The following is a 19,406-nucleotide window of genomic DNA, read 5'->3' on the forward strand; positions in this document are numbered from 1 at the left end:
ATATTAGTGTGGTAGTGTGAGTGATATGGCATTCCTACTAGCTCTGGCTAGCTCGATTGGTAGAGTGCTGGACTTGAGTGCCAGAGACCCGGGTTCAAATCCCATCAGAGGCATACAAATGTATCTGTTACATTAGATGAATTACACTGTACGCCTTACCATTCTCCCGGTCGTCGTCTAATACATGTAATTTGTATCCCGAGACATATGCGATGGGAGATGCACTTCTTTACAAAACAGACTCGCCGTGGAAGTGTTTGTCTGATTTTAATTGAGACGTTTTAAAAGACAATTTTTATCGCATACGTTACATATTCCCCCACCGTGTATACATGTAGGTAGAGGGATACTCCCAGGAAGTTCAGTTCGTGTAAGTTTCATGTCATTTACGACCTTTGTACATAGTATTACTTGCCTGACAGCTCATAAGTTGAAGTATACTGATATTCAATTATGCTAATAATCTGTTTAATTAATATCGTTTGATGATAAACTTGTTTGAATGCCAATGCAATAACGGTCATTATTAAATCATGATCTAACGTCAGACTGAAATGCGTTTCGTTTAATCGCACGATGAGATAAATATTTGAGGGAAATTGGTTAATGTCAGTTTGGAGGAATTTTTCAGTAAACTTATCGGTATGTTAATAAACAATAGTACTTATATTATGCAGTGTCAAGCGAAAGGTCTGAATACAGACAAGTTATCGTCACGCTCAGCATAGCCGATTAAGTATGATATATACATGTAAATGTTCAATTTTCCCAGATATAAACAGCGTGTTTTTGTTTGGTAGGGATCTTCGTGGCTCAATCAGTCTTAGCATACTAGTACTTACGAAGTTAAACTGCAAATATTTGTTGATAAAAGTGAAACAGGTTGAATGGTCTTTGGACATTATTAATTTGGAAAACGATTCTCGGTAATGATTTATTAACATTATTAGGGTAATTTGTATGCATTCATCAACAAACTGCTCTTCATATTTTGATTTATCGCTGTGTTATTGAAATATATAACCTAAATTAAAATTTAAAAGAATTATATGCAACCATTTTCTATTTACGTTTATTCATTTGAAGATACCAAAAAAAACAACAACAAAAATGAAAGGAGGGATGAGATGGAACCTATGATTAATTGGTTCTTGCTTAATAAGATACCGTGCATTTGAAATATCCAATAAGAATGGGTACTAACCCTGTCTTGAAAGAAAGAAAAACTTGTCGAAGTTCATAGTTGTGGAACATTGTGTGCTTTTTATTTATTGCACAGTATGGTACTTGAATCGGTGTTGTGTTGAATTTGAAGTATACTTTTCGAACATGCTGCAACGGTGAAATTTGCTATCACTTGATATCAATTCTGGTATATTTTATGATTATTTCGTATAACCCATGACGAAAATAGCACAAACCAATGATTTTAAGGAACCTACATAGAAAAATGATGGTTTAGAGGGATCTAATAGTATTCATTGCAGGAGACTGATTTTGCATATTAGCCCCACAAAAAGTTTAGCTGTGAGAAATGAGTCTTGTCTATATTGTCGCATAATTATTAAAAAAGAAGTCCCTGTCCTATACCGTATTAAAAATCATCCCAGCATAATAAGTGCTACTTATCATTTTAAACGCATGAAGATGTGTTGCTTCCTTTTGTTTTTTGAAAATATGTAATAATATGCATAAAATTCAATATTGTAAGTGCGAAATATACGAGGATTTGTGCGATTTGCATAGGGCATCTGAAACATTTTAAAGAATCTCTTTAAATTTCATTCATTGTTTTAGGGAAATTTATTTTTCAAGGAAATTGGTTTATTTTCATCTTTCATCACAAATAGTATGCTCTGTGTGGATAGAAATTGCGTATCATTCTGCGAGTTGCATGATTTTTTGAAAATAATTTCCGGGTATTATGATTGTAGTCCCCTAAAACAGAGGGAAATGGGTGTATGTTAGATGTACGAGTGTCAAACAAAATACATGTACATGATGACAATGCACGCTTCGAAAACAAATTGGAAATGCTTCTTTATTATGAAGCCAAATGTAATACTTATTAAAATGATAATATTGTTTTATATAAATGGGAGTAATCAGGGGTGTATGGTATAATTCAGGATGAGAGGACGGACAGGGGCGGAAGTTAATGTTTGATGAAATATTGCATATTCACAATATGAACTATAGAAACCCCCATATACTATAGGTAAAGGCTTCCTTATTCATATGTGTCAAGTTTGATTTTTTGATGTCTTGAAGCAAAGAAGACGATTCCAAAATAATGTATTATCACAACATGAGTCATAATACATGTAATTTAGCATCGCGTGGTCAACATAATCTCTGACCCAAGGGGTCATGGATTTTACAATTTACATAGAGGACTCCCTCATCATTATTACCTTGTACTCGGCGCGTCAAGGATCTCGGTTTGACTGTATTGGCCATAAAGCCCCGCCCTAGTGCCAGAACCACCGACCCGGGGACCATGAATTTCACAGTTTTGGTAGAGCCATCCTTGCTCATCGTGATAATATGTCCCCGAGTATAGAGGGTTTTCAAAGGTTGCATAATTTTTAAAAAGAATTTGATCCACCCATAGATTTTGTGACCCTGACCTTTAACATCTTGTTCCTCCTCTCCAATAGATGCTCCCTGCCAAATATGATGAAAAACAGTCACGTAGTTTTAAAGAAGTTGATCATGTTCCAATTTATGTTCCGTTAGCCTCAGCTTTACCTTGCCAAGTAGACTAGGCTTGTTTTTAGGCATGACAGGCAGAACCAGTAACACAGTGTTGAATTGAAAAAATATCATTTATTAATAAAATGACGAAAATGAAACTTGACAAAATAATGGGGTTCAGAAAAGACTAGAAAACATTGGTAAACGTCTTTGGATAAGTATTATGCAATCTGACCCCCAGCAAAATCTAACATAAAAATATATGGGGGCCAAAAACATGACCCCCAACAAACATCACATCAAATTATATGAGAATCAACTAATCTGTTATCTAAACAACACAACCTGCCTGTCCACAAAAAAAGGTGAGTAATGTAAAAACTACAGGCCACAAATCCAATAGCATATTGGATCCACCCACCAGGGTTTTCAAAGGTTGCATATTTTTTAAATAAAATTTGATCCACCCATAAATTTTGTGACCCTGACCTTTAACATCTTGTTCCTCCTCTCCAATAGATGCCCCCTGCCAAATATGATGAAAAACAGTCACGTAGTTTTAAAGAAGCTGAGCATGTTCCAATGCTAACGGATAAAGCGACTCGGGTGTGACCAAAAATAATAAAAACAAAAATAGATCATACTCCTTCTAAAATCTCATCTTCCACAAATTTCGGAATCTTGGGAGATATATGATTTTGTGTGTGTGTGTGTGTGTTTACAACAGGACAATTGTCTTGTATATGCTTGTTTTAAGTGCAATGCCTTTTGAGGCATTGATAAAGGAAACTCGTCGATAAGGATTAAAATAAATTCGTAATACATATAGGTCGGGGCACGCACTATCAATTTCACGTAAATGTCAATAATTCAATATTAAAGCATTCATAGATTTGTTTTCACTTACTTCGATCTTGCAAAAATGCTAAAAATGAGAATAAAAGTGTGCAGGTATTTCAAATAATGAAAGATCTGTTTAAGAATATGGAAACATGATTAATGCTACATGCGCGGTGTTGGTACTGCATGGTGACTCGCTGTGATCATTTTCGAATATCTATAGGCACCTATTGAATTGTAATTACAGAATTTCCTACAAGATGTCACGATTGATGCTATTTTTATTGATAAAATCTGTTGTGAAGGTCACGTTATTTAGACCTCGACTAATGACATGCATGATTGTACTTATTTAATTAAACAACATTTGTTTATGCGAATAGTCCGGGACATATAACTTGCATGTGAAATAATTCTTTATCATTCAGAACATGCTGTTAAGTACTTATTTTTCATTTAATAAACAGACTATCGTACAATCCGTAATTTTCAAACTTGGGTCATACAAATGCAAAATTACTATGTATATGTATTTGTGTGTATACTTTTGATCCCAGAAATCTTCCCTTTAAAAACCTCCAACTTCCACAAAAATTGTAGAAGTTTGACAGGGACGAGGAACTAGAAAATATATGAATTTTAAACTTTAGTAAATTTATCCTGATTTATTTTCCATCAATTAAATATGTGTCACACAAGCTCTTTCAGATAACCTTTAAATAGGATATTTAAATGTTAATGGTTTGATAATTATTAACTTAAAAAACACTTTTGACATTTTAATGAACGAAGATCATAACATCTGTGCTTTTTGTGACGTTTGATAATTTACTGTAGCAGACTACATCATCAGAACTCTACACAAACTGCTACCTGTCCTCGGTTTCTATTTTTAAGACATGATTAATTTACTAGCGTCCTGATCCACATGTTCGTCCTCCTACAGTTTTTATCAGTTATATTTATTTTCGGGCGTGCTAATTTTTTAAAGTTGGAAATATTTTTTTTATCAGTTAGAAAGTTTCGAAATAGTGTTTTCATTTTAAACACTTGAGACATGACTCATAGCCCAGCCTGGTGATGGACAGCTGCCTGTCCTCCAGGATTATCCTATATATTGTCCGACCCTCTCCCTGGACCAGTTCTTTGATAACCGTCTCTGCTGAATTTGGGTAGAGGTTAGAAGGTGAAGCTTTTAAGTTAATTTTGTGACGATTTACAAACACGTTCTACATCGCTCGTCGGCTCTGGTACTGGATGTGAAGAAACCGTGGTGCTTGGAGGATATCCACGTGTCCGAGTGTGCGACCACATTACCCTCTCACATACAACCACTGCCGACCCCGAAGAACTGACAACCTAAGATGGATGTAGTCAACAAATGAATTCATTTGAAGCTGCAAGTTTTGTCTTTTCGGATATTTTCGCAAAGCATTTCGTCGATATGGAGAATACGGGAGTACCTGGAGGAAACCCAAGTGTTCGAGTGCGCGACCACAATACTCTCTCACACGCATGTACCTGGGGGCATGCATGAGGATCGCACACTGATATGCGTTCATGTTGTGCAGTAACAGTTTATTGTTAGATGTAACCATAGTCCGCACCCCTGATTCCCGCCCAATTTTCTCTATGGCAGACATATTTTTAACTTTAACACTGTTTAACCTGTTTTAATCTACACTGTTAACAGACCTATAAGGATAACCCTTAAACCTACGTGTACTCCAACTCACCCTGATAAAAGACAGATTCCTATACTATCTTTAACCCTTAATTCTACTCCAGCCCACCCTGATAACAGACAGCCTTAAACCTACTCCAGCCCACCCTGATAACAGACAGCCTTAAACCTACTCCAGCCCACCCTGATAACAGACAGCCTTAAACCTACTCCAGCCCACCCTGATAACAGACAGTCTTAAACCTACTCCAGCCCACCCTGATAACAGACAGCCTTAAACTTACTCCAACCCACCCTGATAAAAGACAGCCTTAAACCTACTCCAGCCCACCCTGATAACAGACAGCCTTAAACTTACTCCAGCCCACCCTGATAACAGACAGCCTTAAACTTACTCCAGCCCACCCTGATAACAGACAGCCTTAAACTTACTCCAGTCCACCCTGATAACAGACAGCCTTAAACCTACTCCAGCCCACCCTGATAACAGACAGCCTTAAACTTACTCCAGCCCACCCTGATAACAGACAGCCTTAAACTTACTCCAGTCCACCCTGATAACAGACAGCCTTAAACCTACTCCAGCCCACCCTGATAACAGACAGCCTTAAACCTACTCCAGCCCACCCTGATAACAGACAGCCTTAAACCTACTCCAGCCCACCCTGATAACAGATAGCTCCCTAAAGAATTTTTACACATAGATATACTCTCAACCCTAACCTGACGGTAATGAGCATGTCCCTCCAGTGTCAATTTACCATGGTGTGTTTTATGTTGAACGATGCGCCCTGCCCGTCTGTTAAATGTTAGGACCAACCCTAGCACACTTTGTCGCTTTAATGTTCGGGAAAGGTTTAACTTAAGTCCCAATCTTCAGCATTTGATTTATCATATCTTTCGCCCTCAACATTAGATCTAGTTCAGTACAACCCTGACTATGCAAGGCTTATCGAGCACCTGCAGAGGGAGCCCCAACTCTAGCCTTCTCAGCAGCCAGCCACCACCGTCACGACAAATTTTACCCTCGGTTTGTAATAGAAATTGGGGAGGGTGTAGTCGGACGATCCCTCGACGCTCTATACGTAAGTCCAGTGAAACCCACACTAAGGGTGCAGTGGGTCGCTGTGTTTTGAGTCGGGGCTGGCGATAAGGCTAGCTCTGTATACGCACAGGACAATTGTTCATCCCAATATATCTGTGTCTCGGTCTGAGAGGAGGTTAAGGGTAGGGTTACAGTGGTGGATTTAGAAGGGGTGGGGAATTTGACATATATATCCTCGTATACACACAAAAGTGCATAAAGATTAACAAATCAATTATCTGTTATTGCTTATTGATTTTATTTTGTGTAAAGTATAGCTAGAATAACCCATAAAAGTAACTTAGATAGTCTCAAAATCCTGGGGCCCCCTTTTTAGCATAGCGTGGATCCGTCACCGCTGGGTTAAACCGAGACGGATACTTGCCTGGACACTGTCCAATCAGTCAACTGAGGCACTGAGCTGTCCAATCCCGCAACACTTGACCCTTTCCCAAATGACAACAATATCCATGCAGACTCAGAGTGAATATGGACTTGTTTGAATGTTAATGGTGCAATGAGATACGCCTGGCGTCCAAAACCCCTCCGTAGCCAAAGGTACTTGACACTCTGCATGGGTCAGATGAAAGGTTAAAGCATTGCTGTCTGGCCTCTAACCCTCTGTATATTTCGACCGTGTTACCGGTATTCTTCAGTCGTGTTTCAGAAATTAACACGACCGAAGAAGACCGTTAACACGGTTGAAATATTTCAATATAAAACGTTTACAGTTTTTATTACTCCGATTATATATATATATATATATATATATATATATATATATATATATATATATATATATACAGTATTAATTAATGTTTGTTAATATTACGAATTTTCATATCAAGTACATAAGCAAACTTTCAAGGAAGGAAGGTCTTTGTTCCTTAACAGCAATAATCTTTCTATTTTTAAAGTAATAACTGCAGACGAGGCGTGACATATATAAAACAAATTTAATATTTTTCTCCTTCTTCGGATTTGGTGGGAAACTCAATAATCAGTTAATTATGACAGAACGTGATGCACTATTTTAAAGTTTTGTCTAGAATCAAATCTATTGTGTAATTAGCTAGACATTTAAAATTTACATGGCGTTTTTATTTTCTTCTAGATTTAACATTTTGATTTAAAATTGATTGAACAAAATGTTTGCCTTTAATGTCACTGAGGTAAATGCATGACATTTTGGTAAGACAGAAGTGAACAGTAAATGTTATTCGCAAGGTGGACGTTAAATTTTGTTGATTTTCTTTCCATATCAGGGGGGCAATATATAATAATTATGTAACATATTCGCAACAGATTGACACAAAACTGCTAATTATCACGATAACCTTATCAATGCAAATGGTGTTTTTTTTATATCTTATTTTAAAAATCAGCGATTGGGGCCTATAAAATCGCACACCACTCTATGCCAGCGTTTTATGGATGAATTGTCAATTTTACATTTTGCATAAAATCATAATAAATTGACACTACTCTCGGACGTTAATTTCAGCCTTCGCCACGTGAGGTTAATTATGTCGCGATCTTACAACTTTGATGATAAGAAAGGAATACGCCCATGCATAGACATAAAATACAGGAACTGAAAAGACTCCGATATTCCGTGTCCATGAAATCCAGGTCCTACATAAATCTAATAGGTGGATAATAAAGTTTAGAGTACAAATATTAGTATTATTTGTTCGGCTTCGGTCGCTAGCCATGTACTCACCTGAATAATATAATACATAATCATAAAACTACAATCAGGACGTATCTTTTATGATGCTTAACGTATTTGCCTTTTTTAAACAAATCTTCATTTTTCAAAGTTTTACATTGCTTCTAGTAGGCATGATATCGTGGCAGACGAGCGTACTGAAGGCTGATTGAGATGTTGTCGAAGTCTTTGTGGTAAGATGCATAACAATATATGAAGAGAATGGGACTGGATCGCATTAATTTATTTGTACGTACAATTTGATAAGGTAAAAAGATTAATTTACTAACAGAAGTATCTTTTACATCATTTCATCGAAATAAAATCAAATCATTTCTTTAAAACGCGTACATTTGACATCACGTTCCCGAGGGTTTGGAAGTGGACATTTTCAGGTGCACGGTATTTAGCACGTATTCTATTGGTGTGATTTATATGATATCCCAAGTGTTTCTTTTGCTACTCTCGGACGTGTCTCTCAAAATTTTATTAAGGGTAAAATGTTCATATGCTGCATCACCTTTTCAATGAAACTTACTTGTACAGAAGTATATTTAAGAAATAAATTTTCAATTTTGAAAATATAGGAAAGTGCGACTCCTTAGTTCACACCGGCAATCTTCAAAAAGCGCGTGTTAGCGCTCATATAAAGCATGCTGGCGTGAGGTGTGTCAGTTCATACCCTCGTGTATTTTAAAAATTGAAATTTCTATTTCGTTAGACATATTCTACTTTCATTTTCGTCAAAGTTCCCAGCCGTTAAAATTGACGTACTATCTGGGTCCCCTTTGGAAACATGACTATAAAATTGGGAAACCCTGCAGATACCCACAGTGAAAGGTTTTATGAATCCCGCAAGGACAATGGTATCTTGATCTGGAACAACCATAATTTTTTTTTTTTTACAAGTTCATTATATAGTTATTAGTTGTAGACTGAAAGGTACTGATATGCATATTCTGTTTCCCAGCCCTATTCACTCTGATTGCATAAATTATATTTGATATGCTGTATGATTCATAGCATCAGATGGTGTCGGTACTTGTGATAAGATTTATGTTGTGTACATATTTACGTTTCTTCCATGTTAGATTCTTTTTACCCTCAAAGTTTAGAAATTACCTGGATTTTGCCACCACCGTGCACCTCAGAAATTTACATAGAATGTATGACAGTGCAACCTTAAATGATTTTCATATTTCTATAATTAGGAAATAAACTTTATAACTTTTCCCTTTCAGTGCATATTGTCTGTAGAAGACCGTGATGGCCTGTCATTTATGTTTTTGTTTGCAGAAACTGGGGTCGTAGCCGATTGTATTTTCATATCATTATTTCATGAAGATTATTTACTCTCTATCATATCATATCTATCTATCTATCTACATGTAGCTAGCCAGCGTCTTTTTCTATAGCTAGCGTCTTTTCCCATATCTATATTTTTCCGTTTTCATTCATACTCTATCTAAATGTTGAACATTTTTCTCACATGGTATATGCAGTACAGTACAATAGTTCTATTTTCAATCAAGGACAAATAAAGGACAGAGTCACTACAGTATATGATTATAATCATTATGAAAATTTGTAGGTTGGAATTTAGATTTTGAACTTCTAGATTAACCAAAGCGAACCCCTTTTCATAATACTCATTGTCAATAATTCACTTCATATGTTGATTCGATGTATCCCAGTGAACTCAAAATAAAAGACACTACAAAGTTTTCCACATCTGCTTCATATTTGGATATTTTATTGAACATTGATACCAACAGCAAGTTAACAATTCAACTTGATGACAAAAGCGATGACTTCAGCTTCTCCATCGTCAACTTCCCATATTTGTGTAACGATATTCCATTATCATCTGTATGGTTATGGTGTTTATGTTTCTCAACTGATTCGATACACACGAGCATGTTCTGCGTCAGATAAAGTTTTCATTCTAAATCGCATACTGGTTTTAAACAGTCTCATTTAAAGTCAGCATTTCGCAAATTCTATGGTCTTTATAATCTAATTTGCAAATACAAGCTATTACTGGATATAATGTCTGACGCGTTTCATTATAGTTATATAACAAGAAATCTATATATTACAATAAACTATACCGCAAACTTTCGGATACCTTTTCAATGATTTTGAGAGATATCGGATATTGAATTAGGTATTTATTTCTAAAATATTGGAGCGGGCAGGGAAAGGGGTGTAGGGGAATAAGAAGAACGGAGAGGGAGGCATAAGAAAATGGAGAGTTAAAGGAAGGGGAGAGGGAGGGGCGAGAGGGAGGGGAGATAAACATGTACGTAGACTGCCACCTTCCTGTATTATTTGTTTTCGACTTATATTCTCATTAACTTCCGCAAATAGGGGAAAACACGACGACGTTAATTCAAAACTTTTAGCTACGATATTGTAAGTGAGTACGATAAAAAAAAAAACCAACCCCACAACAACACAATACACTGTCCTCTGACACTATGTGAATAAATATGTCAGGGTGTCTGCTGTTTGAATGTAATATTTTTCTAGATAAAAGTACTGATATTTTAACTTGGTATAAAATCCTATAAATTACAAATATGAATACAAACAATACATGTCTACACTTTGTGTATTATAAGGATATTATCACGATACACAGGTAAATGAAATGAATATCTTGACTAAATCCTCCATATGCGTGCTTCCGTCTATTTGGTTTTGATTTGAAATCAATTTTGTTTTCAATGTGAAAGAATTTTTTTTTTTACAGCAAGCCATATCTAAAAGATGATGATGTTTTTCAGTGAACGTAACTTTATGAACTGCATTTCTTCTGGCGGGATACAACATCGAAAATGTTGAAGAGTAAACCTTTCTGTTTGTAGATATTGTTGGGCGGGATTGTGTTGAAAAATCTCAGCCTTGAGGATTATTCTCGAAGATACCCCTCATGTGCACTCATTTTTATTTACAAGGAAAACGAGCACAACTAGGAAGGAGATAATATTGCCAAGAGAGAGAGAGAGAGAGAGAGAGAGAGAGAGAGAGAGAGAGAGAGAGAGAGAGAGAGAGAGAGAGAGAGCAATGTTCACTGTTCACATGATTTCAGACATAAACCTCTCCTAATTTGTGGATACACACTGTATTATGCCCCATGACTAACTTTAACGGAAGTCTTACACACGCCACCACAAACCAAAAATCCCACTCAAATCAAAAGACAGGGATTTATAATTAATATAAGATTAATACACTGACATAATTTTATAAGAATGCCACAATATGAAAATGAATTCTAAACAAAACATGATTCATTACGAAAACTATGTATTGTTATTGTCATTCATTTATATATTGACCTATATCAGGGTCATCTGCGTCAACTTTCTGAGATCCAGGTGCCTTAATCAGCAGTCTGCGGCTATTTATGTTGAAGGAACCAAACACTCGGTGCACGGGAGCTATGTCCCGCGTTCACATCGCCAACCATACCATATTTGGTATCGTATCCAAAAATAAACCATGAAGTAAAATTTGTAAAATATTTTCTAATGAGATCTCAGCTTCTTACATAGTTTCGTTGTTTTTAACTGGGAAAAATATAGATGCACAGAATGTACCTGACATCACGGAGCTAATATCGTAACTTTACATTGTGTAGAATTTTAGATATAGAAGATAAGATATATAATTTCCACGAGATATAGTTAGTATAGAGTATTGGAAAATAGAAATATTCAAACGTCGTTGATTTAGATATCGGTAGAAGTTGAATTCAGGGCATGGATATTACATTGTATATCTAAATCTTTAAATTCACACACACACACACACACACACACACACACACACACACACACACACACACACACACACACACACACACACACACACACACACACATATATATATATATATAATCCAAATAGAAAGAGTTGATATCACACAGTCAAAATAATTCAATAAAAAAAGCAGGAAAATATACAGTTCCAAAATATATTTAAATCACTAGCGCTTTCTGGATTTTAACATCCATCCTCAGGTGAATACAAATTTTAAATAATGAATATTTAAAATTTGTATTCACCTGAGGATGGATGTTAAAATCCAGAAAGCGCTAGTGATTTAAATATATTTTGGAACTGTATATTTTCCTGCTCTTTTTTTTATTGAATTATATATATATATATATATATATATATATATATATATATATACACACACATGTACATGTGTTTTAAAATTGAGTAAATAAATATCTTCAAATGTCTCAGGGCATAGATGAATATTCACATTTCCAATGTTTTTGTTTTTGATATCTTTACAAATTGCAATGAAAGGCATTTTCTCGTGAATGCACTGCAATATAGTCTCGAGGGGATCCGGGTTAAAATAGGTCCTCATTACCCCTTCCATGTCGTAAGAGGTGATTAAATGGGGCGGTCCTTCGGATGAGAACGCAAAAACCGAGGCCTCGTGTCACAGTAGGTGTGGCACGATAAAGATCCCTCCCCCCTGCTCAAAGGCCGTAAGCGCCGAACATAGGCCTAAATTTTGCAACTCTTCACCGGAAATGGTGACGTCTCTATATGAGTGAAAAATTCACGGGAGTGACGTTAAACAATACACAAGGAATCAATCAATCATAGACACAGTACAAAATGTTGTTTTATTTTAATGGCTCTGGATTCCGACAGAAATAGAAGTAGAATGTGAATATAAGAAATGATTTTAGTTTTGGGACTACATGATTAAGGTGTGAACTGTGCCGTTTCACGCCGGAATACTTCATGAAGCGCGAACGTTTTAAATACACCTATCATTAGTTTCAAATTTGGTATAGTGTCTTCACATCTGTTTTATACCTAGACATTGTATTAATCACTGTTCGTTATCTTCGCCTTTCATTGAATATAAATGTTAACGGCAAACTTATAAATCAACTTTATGAAAACGGAATGACTTCAACGTCTCTGGGATCATCAACAGCCATAGGCGTAGCTTGGGTTCGAATATTACCGAGGCAGGGGGTCTGGGGGGCTAAGCCCCCCAGAAGCTATCGACATTTTAACAACGTAAAAGGTGTTTTTTTTAACCGAGGCAGCTGCCTCGGTTGCCTCAATGGAAGCTACGCCACTGACAGCAGTATACTATAATCATCAGCATATGGTGTTTGTGTCTCTCAACTGATTCGATACACACGAGCATGTTTTGCGTATGATAAGTTTAAAAAAAAATCAAAGTAGGCTAATGACAAATACGTCGACGTTTCAGGAGTTTCATTAGCCTCGTTTGAAGTCAGCATTTCTCAAATTCTATGGTCGTTATGACTACCTAATTTAGAATTACAATCTGTCATTAGGTCGAATGCTGTCTGGCGTGTTCCGTTCTTTACATGCTGATTATGAGTACCGATTACTCCGTTTACCTGGTCAAGCTATAGGGCTCATGGCAGGTGTGACCGGTCAACTGGAGGTGCTTACTCCTAATCGGCACCTGATCCCACCTCTGGTATGTCCAAAGATCCATGTTTGTTTTGCTTTTGACTTGTATTCTACATAGAAATTGTGTGATAGATCACTGTTCGTTATGGATCTTCACTTTTTCATAAACGCCTAAAAAGCAGTCTATATGCATTACAAGTTCTGGAGCAAAATAGATCTAAGGTCTAAACTGCTGACCAGAGATAGATATTCTCTATTTTTTAAAAACATAAATTGCAACCTCTATGAACGTATAGAGTTTTGGGAGATACACATAGGTGTACTATTACACACACCGAGGCCTGAAAACAATTATCGATTGATTTGGTCTATTCAGATTTTACAGTCTTGCTTGTAGAGATTCTAAACAATGACTATCCTCTATAAGGTTTTATAAGTTCCATCCAGAGTTATACTGGCTTGCTTTCTCTCTATAAGGTAATGAGCGTACTTCGTTTATACTCTACGCTGAATACGTTTGTCTGTGGGAAACCTCTTACTATACTCTTGCCAGGCACTACATAATTCACCTCACAGTAAACTGACGTTTTCAGAATCTTTATTACATCATATGACAATTTATACCACGAATAAGCCAATGTACATGCAATATACATGTATATGAAAATATGGTACACGATCACATATTTATATGTTGCAATAAAAATCTCTGGTGAGGAAAGAAAACACATGGCTATCTATATGTTATAACTTGTATGTCTCTGAACTCCTAGCTGGTCGCTGAAATTATTTTATATCTTAGCTGCAGAATGTTTGTGAGAAGGATCTCTAGACTTCAAAAATCATTGGGGCATCACCAGAAACACAATTACAGCAATACACGCCGCTAATGGTAATTAAATGTCATTTGCGGGTAATTTTGATTTTTTTAAACTAACAGTTCTTAAGTCTGAGATTTTATGCTGTTGGAAAAACGGAAAACAATGACAATTAATATATTAATAGCAGCACAGAATCATCCGAAAATACACAATTGTAAAACGTTAAAGATAGGAGCAGCGTTGTTAGAGTCCATAAAAGTGTTAAAAATAAACATTTCATTGCTCTATTTGTCATATCTCATTATATACATTATACAAAATTAACGAAAAAAGCGGAGTTGACATGGCGCTAACGGTTTTTCATTATAGCTTTTAAAAATAAATAATACATGAAGTTAGTTTTATATCTAAGCACTTTCGGCGAATTTGAAAATATATCCAAAGTTGAAATGAATGAATCATAATTGAAAAACCATTGCATTCATAACCAAATCTACCGCCATTCTATAGAACAATTCAGCTACTGCATTTTCACCAATACATCTACTGAATTCACCAATTTTTGAATATCGCCTTGCATTGTTGAAAATATATGCTTCATTTTGTCGATAGATTTCTGTAGCAGTCCAATCATACCACGCTGATTGTGTACTTCGTTTTTAATGTGAACCAGGGCAGACTGAATCTTATCGTACGGAGAAAACTTCTTTCTAATTCTCTGAAGGGGATGGAAAGCATTCATTTGAAGATTACTCCTTTGGTGCATTTTGAAGGGGGCGCTGCCGTGAGCGTGTCTGTGCTCGGTGTTTGATGTTTTGGGTGGTCGTATCTCTTTTTTAGGTGTATTTCGAGATCTTCCTTGAGCAGGTTTGATCATGCTAACAATATTCTGATTACGCCTGAAGAAGCGGTTGATGTTTCTACTGATCCCTGTATTTTTGTTATGTTGCAGTTGTTCTCCATGGTTTATAACAACCCATCCCGTCTCTGCGTGTCTTTCATTGGGTATTACGTGGTTTTTACTAGTATTTATTCTATTCGACAATACTGTCTTCTGAGACTGCACAGCCTTTCTAAACGAAACGGGGTGTTCAGACATCACAACTTCGGGAGTTTTGCTTTGAGACTTAAAAAACGGATACACAGAGTTGCGCATGGCATTTGGTGCTTGTGTCCTGGCCTGTGCGTGCGATGAGGCAGGTACGTGCGGTGAGGGTGTAGTAAACATAATTCTGCCTGTTTGTAGTGTTATGGGATGCGTGGGTTTTACAGTGTGATCCACGAAATGATTCATTCCCAGCGACTTCCGGTGCGTGAACCCGCCCTTCGCCTGTAGGTGGCTCTGTATCCCTGAGTTCCACGGCTTCTGACAATCCGACATCTTAACCAAAAGTGTTAGCAGAAGCAAAAACATCCTATCAAAATGCAAATATGGGATTCGTAATACGCCCGCATATTAAAAAGAAATCAGTTAATTAGTTTTGAATATCTTCACAACATATTTTACAATATATGTAATTTTGTTTAGATATAATGAACCAGTTTACGTCAAACATCATTAGCTCCGATGTATTGTTTAAGCTCATTGTCATTTAAGAGGGCAATGAAAAACGATCGTTTTCGAAAACATGATTTTAAAGCATGTTGTGTGCAGATGATTAAGTATATTATGTTTATTGCAGTAAATTCTTATTAACGAGGTATAAAACTTTTAAATGGCTTACCTTACTGGCGAGAACATTAATGATTTTCCCAGGGGGGCGATATATTCCCTCGTTCTCTAGCAGTCGGTTCAATTTCCGGATGAGACTCTTTCAGAGGCAGGGTTCTACTCCAGCAGTGACGACAAAAACATGAAATTACATGATAGGTCTCCTCACTTGTCGCAGCTATGACATATATCTCCAATATTTCTCTTTTGTGGTGGTTTTCAAGTAGAAACAAATCGTGATAAACTGTGATGTTCCTAAACACAGATATTGCCTTATCTTGGCAATGTACGAATGTGGAGATATTCGTTGTAGAATGAAATTAAGTGTAACAATCTCTTACAGTTTAATTTGAAGCTTGTCCTGTCGCCTATGCGCTGGTTATTTAAATGTTTTCTTTTTATATTCCAACTTAAAAAGTAATATTACTTTGACATACACAATATTAAATAACAATTAAGGACAGTGCTCGTTGCAACCGTAGAGCTGTGACCTTATTATTCATGGTACATCACTATACGTACGAATATAGATATTCTAAAACGTCCATTGAAAATATGCATCGGTCCTACACATAAAATGCATGGAACATTCCCAAGATGAAATTCAATTATTGCATCATAATGTCATCTTCTTACTTAGCATGGTGAATCATTGTGGACTCCATATCATATTCAAAGTTTTATTTTGAAATGAAGACTACGGTAGTTAATCATCTGGATATCTATTGTCTGTAATGCAGATTTCAGGAAAACCAGCCTTCTTTTACATTTCTTATATGCTAATATTTATATGATCACACCATACAGACTACTTCAAGCATAATCACTCACTATTACAAGCAAACGTACTCACAGTACCAACCAAACAATTGTACTCACTGCCAACCAAGCAAACATACTCCTGTGCCAACCAAACAAACGTACTCACTGTGCCAACCAAACAAATGTACTCACTGTGCCAACCAAACAAACGTACTCACTGTGCCAACCAAACAATTGTACTCACTGCCAACCAAGCAAACGTACTCACTGTGCCAACCAAGCAAATGTACTCACTGTGCCAACCAAACAAACGTACTCACTGTGCCAACCACGCAAACGTACTCACTGTGTTAACCAAGCAAACGTACTCACTGTGCCAACCAAACAATTGTACTCACTGCCAACCAAGCAAACGTACTCACTGTGCCAACCAAGCAAATGTACTCACTGTGCCAACCAAACAAACGTACTCACTGTGCCAACCACGCAAACGTACTCACTGTGTCAACCAAGCAAACGTACTCACTGTGTCAACCAAACAAACGTACTCACTGTGTCAACCAAGCAAACGTACTCACTGTGCTAACCACGCAAACGTACTCACTGTGCCAACCAAGCAAAAGTACTCACTGTGTCAACCAAACAAACGTACTCACTGTGTCAACCAAACAAACGTACTCACTGTGCTAACCACGCAAACGTACTCACTGTGCCAACCAAGCAAAAGTACTCACTGTGTCAACCAAGCAAATGTACTCACTGTGTCAACCACGTAAACGTACTCACTGTGCCAACCAAGCAAAAGTACTCACTGTGCCAACCAAACAAACGTACTCACTGTGTCAACCAAGCAAAAGTACTCACTTTACCAATCAAGCAAAAGTACTTACTCCCCTTGCTAAGTATTCACTGACGATAATAAGTGAAAGTATTCACTTACTAGTACCATACCAAGCGAAAGTATTCACTTACTAGTACCATACCAAGCGAAAGTATTCACTTACTAGTACCACAATAAGTGAAACTATTCACTCACCATAGCAAGCAAGAATATAGAATACTTGATTTGCCATAAAAAGTACGTATTCAATTGTCATGATACAAGGAACAAAATTATTCAAAATTACTTACTATAACAGATAAAATTATTCACCGTAAGAGGCGAACTCACTCACTTAACCATAACAGTCTAAAGTGCCTCAGTGCCGTAAGGAAAAAAAACCTCAAACACATAATTATATCTTACGACTTCGTTACAAATACAAAGTGTATCATTTATGTAATATACTCTTCTTTATTCAAATAAATAAACAGTATTAGACAAAGGTAAATCATCTATGCATTCGTTTTGAAAAGAAGATGGGCTATTCGGATTCACATTCGAAATGTTGTAAAAAAAGATATATCAATACACGTTTCAGCAGAACCGCCCGCGTCGTTCTCTACACATGTTTATAGTGCATTCTGTCATCAGTTTTGGATTAAATTAAGAAATGAGACAGTAAAATCAATCAGTGTATTACTAGCATCCATTGACGAAGGGGGTTTTCAGAACCACGTGACCGATTATTTGATATACTGTACATGTATTGTGAAAATCATAATCCAAAAACTCCGTCCCATTTGACTTAATGCTACTACAACGCACTGTGGTCTGAACACGCTCGCTGTTGCTTAACTGCTGGCGTGATTAACAGGGAGACTCCATCACATCGCTAGAAAAGTTAGCACACTATTGATGTACATGTAGTTGAAGTTCCTTAAATATACTGTCCGCTACATTACTGCTTTAATAGAATCATTGTCCTTAAGAAGTGGGCAGTTAGACGTCTCTGATTTTCTTAATACAATGTATGAGTTCGAATCCCACTGTGAATTTCATTATATTTTCAGTGATAATGCAAAACGTGATATTCATCCATTTTTTATGCATTACTTTTTTTGGCATTTTTCTGATCAATGCTGAAGAGCAAGAGAACCTTAAGGCAGACACTATAGATTGTAGCATGTGCAAAATTATTGTTAAACCAGAAATTGCGCTAATCTGATAATTAATCCATGAAAATTGGCATATACACTTCACGCTGTAGGTTTATATTTTCCACTAGAAGTATCCTTATACAGGTATATTCCACTTAAAATTCAGAAGGTAAAGAGGACAATTAAATCTATTATGCAATACTCCACAAATTTCAAGGCTATCTTAGACAATTATGCTACACATCTTAAATTATCGCTTGTCAATGAGAGACACCATCGTAGTTGTAAAGAAACATACACTCACCGACCGCCCAACATTCATTCCTAATCGAGATCTTTATGTTGTTTTCTTCAGTGATTAAAATCATCTGCGTTACAAGAACACCAGAGGTTGTTCAAGATAATCGGTTACATCGGTCAATTGGGGGCGCTTACTCCTAGACACCAGAACCCACCTCTGGTGTGTCCAGGGACCTGTGTATTTGTCCTATTGTTAAAGTATTTTTGATAGGAATTATGAGATTGATTACTGCTCGTTATCTTAACTTTTTCGTCTTACAACATAAATATACGTATCGTAAAGAATAGTAACTGCTGTAATTTTTGACTGATTTGAACCCCGGGTTTCAGTACACGATTGCACTCTTGTATAGAGCTAAAATTGATGACAGTCTGCTACATTACATT

At 36.5% G+C, this 19,406-nt stretch overlaps 1 protein-coding gene across 1 annotated transcript; it reads right to left on the minus strand.

The window, feature by feature from the left end:
* Nucleotides 1-14,045: 14,045 nt before the first annotated feature.
* On the minus strand, nucleotides 14,046-16,113 carry LOC125665268 (uncharacterized). Its single transcript, XM_048897923.2, has 2 exons — nucleotides 15,991-16,113; nucleotides 14,046-15,681 (listed from the first exon to the last, which is right to left on the minus strand). Exons 1-2 carry the CDS (start codon nucleotides 16,005-16,007, stop codon nucleotides 14,787-14,789), a joined length of 912 nt encoding a protein of 303 aa, XP_048753880.2. The 5' UTR covers nucleotides 16,008-16,113; the 3' UTR covers nucleotides 14,046-14,786.
* Between the last annotated feature and the right edge of the window lie 3,293 nt (nucleotides 16,114-19,406).

Source organism: Ostrea edulis, chromosome 1 (genome assembly GCF_947568905.1).
Source record: "Ostrea edulis chromosome 1, xbOstEdul1.1, whole genome shotgun sequence".
NCBI classification, from domain to species: Eukaryota; Metazoa; Mollusca; class Bivalvia; order Ostreida; family Ostreidae; genus Ostrea; species Ostrea edulis.